General features: G+C 43.2%; 1 protein-coding gene across 2 annotated transcripts in view; it reads right to left on the bottom strand.

Annotated features, from left to right (window-relative positions):
• Window positions 1–13,420, bottom strand: part of si:busm1-163l24.4 (BRCA1 DNA repair associated) — a 48,601-nt gene extending 35,181 nt beyond the window's left edge. Inside the window, exons 1-11 of one of the 2 annotated variants that reach the window (XM_015361847.2) lie at window positions 13,283–13,420; window positions 12,551–12,649; window positions 10,515–10,568; window positions 10,043–10,123; window positions 9,634–9,722; window positions 9,204–9,352; window positions 8,587–8,674; window positions 7,783–7,822; window positions 7,244–7,389; window positions 3,668–6,823; window positions 3,476–3,558 (exon numbers count right to left, since the gene is read on the bottom strand). In XM_015361847.2, the coding sequence (XP_015217333.1) occupies window positions 3,476–3,558; window positions 3,668–6,823; window positions 7,244–7,389; window positions 7,783–7,822; window positions 8,587–8,674; window positions 9,204–9,352; window positions 9,634–9,722; window positions 10,043–10,123; window positions 10,515–10,568; window positions 12,551–12,630 (3,966 nt within the window). In that variant the 5' untranslated portion in view covers window positions 12,631–12,649; window positions 13,283–13,420. The other variant, XM_015361848.2, reaches the window with a different exon arrangement.
• Window positions 13,421–14,654: the final 1,234 nt, after the last annotated feature.

Below are 14,654 nucleotides of genomic sequence, written 5' to 3'. Positions count from 1 at the left end.
GGAGAAAACTGGCTACGTCAGCAGGTCACAGCCTGGGGCGGGGGCCGGCTGACTGGTCGTGCAGGTTGTAAAACACTTTTCCAGAAAAGAGCTGTACAAGTGTAACAAATAATTATAATAAACAACTATTATTTGCTTTTTGGTTTGAACCAAAAGTCCTTCTCAGGACTAAATACTGGTTCTCCCCAGTAAACCCTGCTCCCCCTTGCTTTCTCTGACCAAAGGCCACGGTCTGCGTAGAGCCCCACTCGAGGAAGAACAGTCTGATCACTAAGAAAGTGATACTTAGCATTTTAGATTTCATGAAAGAGCTACAAGGCATGGCTTTTTTCCCCAAAAATCAATTATAGTATACCATTAGTCAAAGTGCATAAACAGTGATCAATCTAATTCCAAAAGTGGAAGAGAAACCACTGAGACAATGTTTATCATCATTAAAAGCTGAAATCACATGTGTGAGTTAAATGACCACATTTCACACCTCTATCCAGCAATTAAAAAACAAGAACCACCTAAAAGGAATCGGTGTAATCCTTATATATAAGTACAAAACTCAGCGGAAATGTAACTGAAACCAAGTCTGTGATACCAGTAATGTCTTCTAACTACTGCTTCTTAATGTTAAAACTACTGACAAAAGAAGGCACTGCAGTCAGAAGCACGCCTACACAGGGAAACAGGCTACTAAAGGGGAATCTGAACTGGGCTCAGCTAACAAGCTCTGACAGCGCAGTAGGTCTGACTCATTAAGTCTGTTTACGACGTGGTTTCTATTGGCTGACCACAGTACATGAGACAGGCTCCACCTAGCATATCCTTAAAAAAAGAAAAAAAAAACTGTTAATGCCAAGAATGAATCCTTGTAGCAATTCCACCATCCATCCGTCATCCAGAGTCCCTTTGTCCTACAGAACAGCGGTTCCCAACCCTTGTCTTGAAGGAACATTGTGTTCTGGGTTTTGCGTCCGCTGAGCTCTTAATCACAGGCTAATCGATCTGAATTTTCTATTTGAGGCTTATTTGTAAATTTGCTTTTAGCTCTAAAAGTCAAATGGGATTTGTAACGGGTACCAATTGCCGAGTTTCATAATTGCCCCTCATTCAGGTGTGTTTCTTGGAATGAAACCAACAGGTCCTCAGCAGAAGGAAAAAAAATCACTGCAGGCACGTCTGATAAAGCGTCACTCCCACCTGTATCTGTTCACCATCAGTGGATCAACCAACTGAGAGCTGTTCCAGTGATATAGGACAGTGCTATTTTATAGATGTTAATGACAAGAAATGAGGAGAGACTGTGGACTGAAGATGTAAGGTAGTTTTGACACTCAGGACTGACTGAGGGAACAAGCTTAATAAAGGCCTAAGCGAGAAAGCACACTGGTCAGTTATTGAGTGGCATTGCAGATGTACAGTACAGCTCAGCTGGGACAAAAAACAGCAGACAAGGTGATCCTCCAGGACAGTGGCAGGGAGCCACTGCTACAGAGGCTCATTCACTGTGGATGGGATGCCAGTTCATCGCAGGGCATGAGCATGCACACCCACCCAGGGAATACAAAACACCACTTAATCCAGCCAGCATGGCTTGGGATTTTGCAGACCAGGAGGAGAAAACCCACAGAAAATGCAGGGAGAGCGTGGAAACTCCACACAGTAGGTGTCTCTGCTCAGAACTGAACCCACGACCCAACTGCTGAGGCAGCAGTGCAAATAGCCACTGCCCCAGCCTGCAATTCTACCAGCAAAGCAAAATTTGATATCTAACGCACAATTTCACAGTAACATGAGAGGCATCCAGATCCTGGAAATGGGTTATAATCAAGACCGGGTTGCTTGTAAACCATGAGATGGCCACCACCATGGCACGATGAAGTCTTACTTCTACTGTTGTGAAGATCATGCTTTGTAATTAAGATATTTAAAAAGGATTAAGTGCATTTATTGGAAACCCCACATAAGTCAAACCCTCTACCTCTCCTAACTCTCTTTTAACAGTTCATTTATTTTCTCTAAAAGAACATAAAATGAATGAAGATAAATTGCTGAGAGAATGCAAATTATCTACCTGGCTAGTTTTCATCTCACAAAATATCACCCATAATGAATTGCAATTTAAAAGATGCTGATAACCACATTTTTAACTGTATTAAGCATTTGTCACCACACATGGGACAGCGCCTGAGGTTAGTGAGTGACACCTGCCATCTGGTGGCAATGGTGCAACACTGCACTGCCTTCTAAAGACTGCAGAGACAAGAGAAATATTAGCTTTCTGCCTCCTGTACAGACCAGCGTTGCTAATGGTCCAACCTGACTCCTACTCCTGTCACATCAGAAGCATGTACATCAATAACCTGACAGGGCATGTTTAAATCTACTGTGAGGAATAAGAGAGAAAACAATGCAATCTCACCTATTGCCAAAAACCATGCTGTCTCAGAAGTGTACAGTATACATCAATTTACAGATATGCAACAATCAGCTCGTTAAGACAAGTGAACTACCACTGCTAGGATGATTATTCAATAAACCTGGAAAAATCATGACAAATAGCTACAGCTTAACAAACCATGTTCTGCCATTATCAGACATTCAAAAATGCTGGCAATTGATATATGTCTGCTACTATTTGTCATTTTGCATTTACTGTGTGCTTAGAATTACTTGTATACTGAGAGGATTTAATATTATAAAAGTAATTAGGTCCGGTACTCTTATGTTGGGTTCTTAATGCCTCTCTATACATATAAGCAAACTTCTTACAAAATGTTTAAATCTGTCAAGTGAGTTAAAATAATATTATGAATTTATCTAGAATGTTATGTCCAGTTCAACTTGGAGAAGCTGCCCCAGAATTTTCACTTACCCCTTGTCTTTCACTGCTGATTGAGAGTCACTGCAATATTAACAACAATATTCAATTATACTTAATACTTTTAACTGCCAAAAAATAATCTCAAAGAACTTACAGGAAGGGACCCACTTGCTCCAACACCTGACATGCACCAGTCAAACAGTCATGCTGCACAGACTCATGATGTGGAGAAGTCTGAGACTACTTTACCAGTTCAGCTGAGGAGCAGGTTTCCGAGCCCAGATCATGCAAAACCAAGGCAGAATCTATCCGTAACACCAGGGTTCTGCCTCCTGCCCCTTCAGCAGCCAATGGATCTTCAAAGACCCTACTAAAGTACCAGAGATCGAGACCTCCTACAGCTCACTGCCCCTGGTCACTGCAGTCAGGCACTGTTGATAGGAAATCCATTCTGCTCTTGGTGGAAGAGCACAACTGGACCCCCAATGCCACTTACAAAAAGCAACCAGGTTTTCCTTGGAGGTTTCCCATTCTAGTACTGACCAGGCACTGCTCTATTTAGTTTCTGGGATCTGACAAGATCAGGGGACACAATAATAATAATCCCCCCTTTCACAATGTGTCACAATGCATTGTGTTCCACAGTGAAGCATTACATACCTGGGTGGTGAGGATTTCACTCTGAGAAGACTGTGGCAACTCTCCAGTGTGGCTGCCTCCATGCAAGCAACCCAGGGGCTCACCTGCTCATTCAGAACAACAAAAACAGTGCGACAGCGTCAATAAAACACGAGAGTCAGTCAGCTGCTAAGAGATTCATTCAACTGTTTCCAAAAGAAGAATCCTCATTACCTGTCTTCATCTCTAAATCGCCTTCGTCTTCCACACTGCTCTGCTTGCCACACTCTTCTACGCGGTTCCTATCGGGCAGCTCCATCTGGCCCTGGCTGCTGTGACTAGGAACCTCGGTTTCTACCAGGTCTATCTGCTCTATGCGATGGCTGGGACTGTCAGACTGAGTTGAAAATAGATCTACAGAGCCCTGACTTGCAGGAACGCTCTGCTGAACAGGTAAAACCACAGATGACTCAACAGTACTAGAAGGAGAGGCTTCGAGGTCACGATTCTGAAGGGGATTCCATTGGTTAGAGTCTTCTTGAGGGTTAGTAGCTGGCTGCTTTGGCCCAAGTAGCTCTGCAAGGGATGGAAGATCTTCCTCAGTATTTGAGTCTGAGTCTGATGACTCCAGCATTCGGGCCCTCATTCTCTTCCTTGGGTTGGAATTCAGTGACCACTGGCTCAGCTGCTCTTTGCCTTCACCTGGTAGACACTGCTCTTCATTGTCTGCTCTGTCACTAGCAACAGCTCGTAAGGGCAAAAGGCCATCAGGGGTCATAGATGACTCCTGCGAGATGTTTGGCCCAGTGGAAAGTTCCTTCCTTGCAAGTGGAAAACTTTGCACAAAGTCACTTTGTTCTCCGTTGCCCACAAAGCTTTCTTTCATTGTACTCTTTACTTTACAGTTTTCCACTAATGACTCATTTTCCTGGGGTAAACCGTCAATGGGAATTTGCCTGTTCAGAAGTGAAGCACAGACGAGCTGCTCCGTGTTAGGTGGGACCTGTGAAAAATGTATCGAACTAAGATTCAAATTTTTCTTCCTTCCTCTCACACTACCCAGAGTAGACTCATCCATCTTTGTCTTCTTCCGCCTGCCATTCCTGTCTCTGGGTCTCTGACTGTCCGTGCAAATCGACGAGAAGGTGGAAGTGGAGCCGTCACTGATCTTGTCAGCTTCAGAAACATCAGCAAAAAGGGTCTGACCAGATTTTATGTCAACATTTCTGCAACTGTCAAAAGACACTGGCCTGGGGGAGGCAGGTTTTGTTGGTGGAATTATATCAGTACAGCCAGAGTTCTCAGTTTCAACATGTCTGGATGCAGAGTATTGCTCATTCCTTAAAGTCTCAGGTTTTTCTGGCTGTTCCAAGTTTGTCCCAGGTGTCTCTGCTGGCTCTTTCACACAAGATGAATCCAGTTCTTTCTCAGACTGCAGACTGGTCCTCTCAACTGCTACATTTACTTGTCCTTTTTCTTCTTCTGGATTTTCATTTTTTTCTGATGCTTTATTGTCACAAAACTCGCTCTCCTGGGATGGGTACTCAGGACTTGGCAGCAAGTTAAAGGACCTTCTTTTCGATATCTTGAATGTTTTCAGAATCTGTTCAGTCTCCAGTTCACTGTCATTTTTTCCTTCCGTCAGTTCCCCTGGAAGTAACTCGTCCATCACAGCCACATCAGATCCTGTGTCCGGTCCTTCTGAGATATCAAGAGCGGATGGAACTAATTGGTCACCTTTGAATGCTTTATTGGAGTTGCAAGGAGATTCTGCATTGCGGATGATGGAAACCAGAGAACTCTCAACCACAATATGCCCGCTTTGTTGCTGAATGTCCTCATAACCTTCTGATACTTTCAAAACTTCTGTTGTCTCATTCTCTTTTTCACTACTTTCACACAGCTGCTCAACTCCCTTACAAGTCAGCATTCCAGCTTGATCTGATGTGAGCAAACACTGACCGTTTTCAGACTGATCAGGAGCTTGGGGATCCCTTTCCAACTCAGAGTCTTCAGTTCTGAGCCTTCTGCCAGTACACCGAACCTTTTCTGTTAAAAGCTGGAGTCTTCTGCTTCTTCGTGTAGCATGGGGCTCTCCAGCTCTACCTGCAGGTTCCTCACTGCTTGGGTAGCTCTCAATCTGTGCTTCCGTCTCATTAATGGTAGGTTTCCATGGGCCAGCACTGTCTGCATCTTGACCAGTATTGTTTTGCTGGCAGCTGACTAGGTCTAGGGGTTTTGCTGCCTTGATGGCCTTCTTTCTAGTCAGTGCATTCCTCTTCCTGTTATCCTTTGTATTGGGTTTGCTTTTCTTTCCTTTCCTCTCCTGACGGTCTGGCTGCAAATCCTCTTCCTCATCCTTCCAGGAACCTCCTGCCTGTGTTGTTTCAGCCCTGGCAGTTCTCTGAGAGGGTGAGGGTCTTTGTTCTATCTCTGGCTGATTTCCATCTGAGACAAGCACATGTAGACTCTCACTTCGAACACGGCCCCCTGCATCGCTTCTTGCAGGCTGGGATGTGGCGTCGCTCGTTTCAGCCACGGGGGAAGGCCTCTTTATGAAGTCAGCTGGTGTCAGCTCATTGGACTTTCTCTTACACACTTTCTTGTTGGCCTGATGCTCTTTGCTTGAGCTTGAAGAAAACACTTCCACACCTTTCCTGTCAGACGAAAAGCTCTTGTTCAGCTGAGCACTGGTTCTCCGCGCTCTCTTGTAGACAACCCCAAAGACCTGATCTTCTAGGGTGCTCCTGCGATCAGTCTTTTTAAGACTCTCAACACACTCCTGGACCAGCTCATCACATTTCTCAGTAGCTGAGGAATCCCCATCAGACTCATTACTCTTTACCTCTTCTAAAAGAGAATCTGCATCAGAGGGTGTCTCAGCAGGTCTGTTCTCCTCTTCTGGAAAACAAGCCTTTTCATCGATCCTGGAGAGCCAATCCATGACCTTCTGGACACTGGTCTTCCGTCTCTTTTCCAAGATCTTATTGGAAGAGACCTGGGCAAAATCGGACGCTTTTAAATTCTCTGCACTTTGTAGACTGTTGTCTTTGTTGTTAGTCTTACTTTTTTCACTCACGTCAAAGGTTTTATTTTCACCTGAAGGGTCCTGGTCATTAGAAGACAGATAATTCTTCTTTCTGCTGGCTAGGTGTTCACTATCCTTCACATCTTTGCTGGCAGAAACGAAACTATGCTCTTCCTCTTCCCGTGAGGAGGTGAGGTCCCGGTTATTACCCATGTGCAGACGGACCGGGATCACTGGGTCAGTCACGTCTGCAGCACTCCTCTCCCGGTCTTGAGTTGTTGGCTCGGAGGAGCCAGCTACTGCCGTCCCAGAGTTCGCAAAGTAAGAAGAATCATCCAGATCCATAAGTTTTGCAAAACCCTCTTTAGTTGGAAAACAGAATAAAACACAGTTTTATTTGAAAACATCTTTTGAAACTTTGAAATAAAAAATGTTGAAAACAACTTGGTCATTTTAAAAAATCTCATTTTTTAAACAATTAAAAACTGTTACTGGTTTTCACCATTCCAGAAAGAGTTCAGGAAAAGTCATACTTTAATCAAAGAAAATACTAAATACACTTTTTTAGCAAAACTTCTTATTTTTCTTGCACTATAAAAGAGAAAACCTTTCTAATTTATGCATACAGTATCATCTCCTAAATTTTTAATTATCATAAGCATTCTCTTTCATTGTTGTATTTGCCCACTGGTCATTTTTCCTTCATCTGCTCAGCTATCTCATTCCTGTTTCATACAGTATGTTCCAGCTTTACAGTGAGCCCCTTCCGCTAGACTGCCTACCTGCAGCAGCAGAGGAAATCGCTGCCTCAAGCTCCTGCTGGGACTCGCTGTCGGTGATTCTACCACCCAGCCTCTCGCAGGCTGAAGACTCGGCCCGAGTCTTGGTCCCGATGGCCTGTGCTTCCGTGAGCCCGAGGTCAGGAGCGCTGGCGCATGGAGGAAAGAGAAAGCAGCAGTTGGCACTGTCGCTTAGCCTTCAGTCAAAGAAGCTACAAGGGATGAATAAAATCCCCCTGCATAGCTGTTTGATTAGCTGCACGTTAAACTTGATCCTGCACTCATGATTTTGTGAACCTTGTGCACTTTAATCATTTTCTCTCTGAACCTACTGGTACAACTTTGTAAAGATGCAGAAATACATTAAAACAGACTGAAATGCAGTTATTTAATACTGCAGTGAAGGAAATGATAACTGGAGAAGCAAAATCAAAATATAAAATTTGGCTGAAGACTGTAGCAATCATAAAATATCCAGCAGCTAAGCAAAGTCATTTTTTTATTAACACCCCAAAGTAATAGGATTAAACAATCTTTCTTACCCCAATCCATTTTTCTGCTCCAAGAGCACTTCTGAGAAGTCTAAACAGAAAGAAAAGGTACTCAGATAGTATAGTTTGTGAATAAAAAAACAAAAGTTTTACTCACCTAAATAAGATGACCAAAAATAGCACAGCTCCATCGCCAATTCTGTACTACAAAGATCAGTGAGAATATCTGATATATTTTTATTTAATATAACAACTTGAACCCCAGTAGATACAACAGGGTTCAAATTCAGCAAGCAACCTCCACTTTTCTCTTTAAACAATTTTATCAATATTGCTATTTCTCAAGAGTTGCTTAAAATGGAAGCAATCTTACTAAGCCTTGTAATTGCATAATAGTATCTACTACAACATTTTTAGTTCCTATTCGTACTTCATAATGTTTTCCAATGAGAACTGTCAAACTGCATAAACAGTCAGAATAAATGCTTTTTTATCACGTGTTCCCTTATCCATGACTGTCCATGACAGAACACACTAAATTTAAAAAGATTAATGACAACACTTAGCCTGTCTCTATGAGATGAGGGGAAATCGGAACACAGGGAAAGCACCCAAGCAGACGGGAGAGGAACATGCAAACTCCACACAGACGATGCCAGAACTGAGTCCAGGAACCCAGAGCTGCAGGGTAGAAACACTAACCACTACTTTTTAATGCTAACTTTAAACTTTAGATTTTGCCAATGTTTTTATTTAATTTCACAGACTATTGTTTTTGCTTCAAGGCTTACAATACTACACACAATGATAAGAGAAGTAAAGGAAGAGAGTATGATGGAAAGAATATCTGCCTACCGAGCTGCAATGGCAAGAGACTCCCTTGTGCCCGATTTTTACTTGTCCCAGAAACGTCCTGACCACGGCTAGCGGCAGGCTGTCCTTCCTGAAGGGAGAACACAAGACTGTCAGCTGCAGGTCCAGTTCCTAGCTTGACGTTCTTCTGACTGAAGTTTCTCCAAATTGGAGCAGTAAAAAACGACAGGATGGGAAGTGTGAGAAATAGAAGGTAAAAGACTGTAGAAACCTGGCCTGACGTGGGGCCATTCTTTCTCTGCCTTGAGTGCATTTTAAACAGACACTGACACTGCTTTATGTGACAACATTTCAGAAATATGTGAAAGGCAAGGTTATCAGAAATAGTCATTGGGTCATGTGTTGAAGTATTGTGCATAGTTCTACTGTTTATGTAACGGACACTTCTAAACACAAATTTACTGATAATGAGCTGTACTCAGACTATAAAACCTTCTGCAACACAGCTTGGATTCGGCCCGCATGTCTCTTCTTTGGTGCTCCCCGGAAAAGGCCCTTTTCACCACAAATTAAATATCATTTCAAACATTCGCTGAACTACGCTGTGACTTTTTGCATCTCTACAGAGGATTTAGAAATGGGAGAAGGCAAGAGCATACCCCCTCTGGTCTTTTAGAAGCTTTACTTGCAGTGGCTCTCTTTGCCCTGTTCCTGCCGACCGGGCTCTGCGGAGCGCCCTTCTCTTCCCACAATTCTTCACAACGTTTTGTTTCAGGAGCAGAAATCAATATCCTGGGGCTGGTGAAAACTAAGACAGGAAAAAAACAAGTTGGGCCAACATCACCGCTGTGTTTTTGTTATTTTTCAGTTGACAACAAAGTAAGTTCTACAACAACCTTGTGGAGCTGTGGTTTACTTATCACAGGGGCTTATTGAAAAGCAATAATTTTAGCACAAACAACACTTGATTGTTACAGCTTCATGAAGACCAGCAAACACCGTGCCCTGTGGACACAGGACCACACGATGTCACTGTACCCCAGACAGTGATATTCCACTACACTTCCTAGGAAAGACAGCCCCACTCACACTTCGTCCCAGTGTCCTGCTCAAAAGCATGGATAGTTCTCTGCAGGGCCTCCACAAGCTGTTTAAAACGAGAGCTGTCCTGCAAGCTTCTGCAGAAAACAGAAAAACAAACAGCAAGTAAGCGTCTCAATGGTGGTAGCTTCTCTCCAATTCACGGCAACCAACGTGGCTTGGAAGTTAATTGTTTAATCTTCAAATATGGGTTAATTTATACAATGGAAATACAATGGAATGTGATAAGATCACCTTCAAAGAAATTAAGGGAAATAATAAAGAATAAAACTGGAGATCTTTTAGTTATGCATCAAAACCAGAGATGTAAGTAAGGTGTAGTGTTTAAGTGTGCAAATGGGCATGTCCATTATTTTAGTAAAACTGTTGTAAGAACTAAGTAAACAGCACAACTCGCCTTTTAGTGACTTCAGCCTTGCAGAGCGGGCACTGTGCCCCAGCCCTCTTGCTTCCACTCAGGTGTTTCAGCATGCACATCCTGCACAAAACAACCAGATAAACTCAGAACCAGAGTGACTCTGCTGCACACTGCCACAGCCAATCAAATCACAACCGCTGTGGGATTCGGTAGATTGATGTTATATATTTACACTGGATGGGACAACAATACTTTAAGTATTGGACTAGTTTACCACCGAAGTCTGAACCTTTCAGGAAAACTGAGATAGAAATCTGCATTCTACCCAATGTTGTTCAATGACATTAACAACTGAAGCAGGTCTGCCACATAATAAGTAAAAAATAGGAAGACTAGTTCTGGCAAATGCATACTGTTAATTGACTGAAAAAGTTCAAAAGTTATAATTCAAGATTATAAAAAGCGGCAATATTTTATTTAAACAAATGCTACAAATGCTGTTGCTCCTCACCTGCAAAACTGGTGGTCACATCTTGTAGAAACCGGGTCTCTCAATAAGTCCAGGCTGAAAACAGAAAGAAGGGGGTTATATTTCCAAATTATCCCCAGAACAGTGAACTGTGGCCATTTTTCGACCTTAACGTTAGTAATTTCTTTTCAGAATGTTAGAGCACTTTTCTCTCATTTGGAGGTTGTATCTTACAATGTTTACATAAAAGTATAAGAAATTCTGAATTAATGTGTCTTGATTTACAAATTGTGTTACCTATGAAAGGGCATGTATATGACACTGCTATGAGAAACACTGGTATTAACACCCAGAACTGCTTCAAACAGTGGTCTAAGGAAATTTAAGGGAGGTCTGGTAGATGAATTTCTTGTTTGAAACCAAACAGGAAAAAAATCTACATCTAATAAATGCTATTTACACATTTATTTACTAGAGATGTTGAAGGTATACTAGAGACATTTAATCAACAAAAATATGAAAATTATATTTAAAATATGGAGATGTTTTATTTCTTTTCTGTGTTTTGCTCTGTAATTTGTACTTGTCTCTGGAAAAACTGGCATGTCTACAAGCATACAATTTTTTTAAAAGCAGCAAGGTGACAATTTAAGATGCATTCAATTAGAACTCACTTTTAACACTAACCCTATTAAATGGGAAAGTACAAAAGATGGGTCAACCTCCAGAACATAAGAAAGGATATAAACAAGAAGACACCATTCAGCCCATCTTGTTTTGCAGTTAGCAGATAATTGATCTAAGGATCTTATCCAGGCATTTCTGGGAAAGAAACCAGGCTAATGTCCATTTCCAAATTGCACAGTCAAAGCTCACAAATGAATATGGACAGGAAGTGCAGCAATGACTTTGTAAAGCAGCAATTTCATAGCAATCAGCACAGGAGAGGACAGGGAATTAAAAATCAATAGAAGCCTGCATCAGGTTGGTATTTCCATTAATCTCATTTAGAAAGTCAGACACAGAGAGTGTATCAGTTACCACTCTGATATTCAGGGATAGCGGCCCTGAATCGATATGCACTACTGTACATCATCTTCACTTGGTGAAGACACAGAAGAAGAAAAAATACAGAAGACACAAATAAGAAAAATAAGCGGGACTGCATTTTAAAGTGAGAACATGAAACACTTTACACAATGGGTGGCAGGTGTATGGAACTAGCCAGCTGTGTTGCAGAAACTGACAGCTTGGCTCGAGAAATGTCTGGATGCGAGAACATCCCAAGAAAGGTTATAAATAAGAGACCATTGATCACAGATACTAGCAACCTTGTCAGGCTGAATGGCCCCTCTCATTTATAATCTTTAATTTTTTTTACATTCACTGTACACCATCCAACTACAAGGGAGAAACTTGCAGAAGGACATGCTGGTGACCTTAAAAAGAAAAAGCAGATTGATTCCTGGTGTGACAGCTCACAGTTATGGGGTGTGGCACAGCCCAGTGTCCAGCACTGGGATCCTGTGAGTCAGCCTTCAGTAAAGAGCAGATATGTGCTGCAGCTTATCCAACTACAACCTCCACACAGCCTGTGCACCTTATTGGTCAAGGAATGTTAATATGGTCCTGTATCTACCAGCAGGATGCCTCCTGCTCCTGCCTGTTCATCATTCATCTAGTTTTCTGAGCCATGAAATGCATATTGTGGTGGTTTGTTCTAGTTCTCCAGCAGGGCTTGTTAACATTTTTTTTAAATAAAGTTTGCAACTCTACCTTGTCACCACAGAAGTGTTTTCAAAAGGGAAAAAACACACTGGGCAACACATTTGCTTTGAAAATGGAGGGCTGAGCTTTTAGGTCAAAGGTGGGCAACTCGAGCACTTGAGTGCAGCATGTATTTCTAGCTTACTTTCTGGCTCAGATTTTAGCAACTCAATTTCAAACGGCTGTGCTGATTTACCACACATACCTCAAGGAGCCCAGCTCTCCAGGAATGGTGGCGCCCTGCCCTGAGTGACCACTCTATAGCCAACTCTAATGACCCTGATCTCACAGGAGGGCCCAGTCCCACTCACCAAATAGGGCACTCCAGGTTCCTGCGTATCATTGACACCACTTGCTTGACATCTTCAACTTTGCATGTCGGAGCCGCCATTGACTACTTCTGCAACAAGCTGGAGGAAAGTGTTCATACAGAGCAATTGGGTTATTCTGTCTCCAAAGCGACGCTGTAAAAAACCAAACCTGTCACTCCGGGCCATTTTCAGTCCTGCACACACAGTTGCAGCACGGAACGGGTTAATGAAGGCAGGATCGTAATTGGTTCTCACAACCAAAATGTTTTTCTCAAGTGCCTTAAAGCTGCTCAGCCATTAAAACGAAACGTGTATTGTTTTACTGGCGGGCCGTGCTGTTCCGTCTTCTACTCCAGCAAATTCCTGTTTCTTTTTAACTTGCAGTAAACTTCTCCTGAACTAATATTTGTATCATATTTATGAACATAAGACTGACACCCAGCTGGCTAAGTCGACATCAAGCATAGCAGAATTATAACAGAGAGCACGTTTTAATAGCAAATATATAACGAGCATGAACTCTACAGCGACAGGAAACTGTTTTGAATGAGGTCTGATCGCATTTTCGCCTTGTGTCCCACCGGGCGCGTAAATAACTCACCAGTGTCATTTCTTTTTACCCTTATACCGACGGAAACAACACAATCTGGCAAATAACGTTCCTAAATATGAATGATATGTAAACAATCAGACCCCATGCTGCTCGATCGCGATGACAAACATCAACACTACCTTTGCAGCTGCAAGCCGCGCGCCACTCTCTCCTTCCGATTTTCCCGCATCCGGGGGCCACGTGACCCGGCTCGCGCAAGGACTCCGGGCTGGCGCACCGCCCCGCGCGCCGCGGCTCCGGCTCGCTCTGCTGCTCGTGCCAGTGGCCGTGGCCGTGGGTCTGCAGCGCTGTGTGCACCCCCAGCGTTTCATCCCGTTTGCACGTTCAGGCGCCTTGCCCCGGTGCGCGGGATCCCCGTTCATTATTAAATAATAATAAACAACTTTATTTCATATAGCGCCTTTAAAGGTGGCTTCTCACAGCGCTTTACAGAACGACAACAACAATAAAATACATAATACATAATACACAGTGAGAGGAGACAGTAGATGGGGTTAATAATAATAATAATAATAATAATAATCCTTTACACTTATATGGTGCTTTTCTGGACACTCCACTCAAGGCGCTTTAAGGGTCACGGGGCTCCCCTCCACCCTCACCAGTGTGCAGCCCCACCTGGATGATGCGCCAGTGCGCTCAGCACACAGCAGCTCTCATTGGGGAGGAGAGCAGACTGATGAAGCCAGTTCAGAGATGGGGATTACTAGGAGGCCATGATTAGTAAAGACCAGGGGGAAATTTGGCCAGGACACCGGGGTAACACCCCTACTCTTCTTGAGAAACACTCCGGGTGTTTTTAAATTTTAATGACCGTGGAGAGTCAGGACCTTGGTTTTACGTCTCATCCGAAGAATGGCGCCTTTTTACAGTACAGTGTCCCCGTCGCTATACTGGGGCATTAGGACCTACACAGGCCGCAGGGTGAGCGCCCCCTGCTGGCCCCACTAACACCTCTTCCAGCAGCAGCCTCAGCTTCCCCAGGGGTCTCCCACCCAGGTACTGGCCAGGCTCACACTGCTGGGCTGCAGTGGGCTGCCAGCTGAGAGGCGCAGGGCGATACAGCAGGACCAGAGGGGTAAAGAACAGATCCCGTTCAGTAAAAGCTCTTCTAAAGAAGAAGGTTTTGAGTCTGGATTTGCAGGAGCTTAGAGAAGGAGACTCTCTGATGTCCTCGGGGAGGGAGCTCCAGAGCTTTAGGGCACAATTATTTCTGTATCCTTTAACAGGCATCATCATTGTCCATCAAGAGCGTTTCGCATTCGAATGGCGTCGCTTGTCTTGTGTATTTTGTGGAATTAATCGCCACTTGTTCTTTTGCACCCAAAGCACGCTGACGAGCAGTTTAAATACGTAGGGTACTTTTGTTTTAGAAATGCATATAAGTAATGTTTTATATAGGTACATTATATATATTATATAGCGTATATACTTTATAGCTACATTTCTAGCAGCATCCTCGCTGCATTCCGTACGAATATCCGAAGAACT

This window comes from Lepisosteus oculatus, chromosome 28 (assembly GCF_040954835.1).
Source record: "Lepisosteus oculatus isolate fLepOcu1 chromosome 28, fLepOcu1.hap2, whole genome shotgun sequence".
NCBI lineage: Eukaryota > Metazoa > Chordata > Actinopteri > Semionotiformes > Lepisosteidae > Lepisosteus > Lepisosteus oculatus.
Note: the sequence above shows the minus strand (reverse complement) of the source record. Positions and strands in the feature narration are given on the sequence as shown.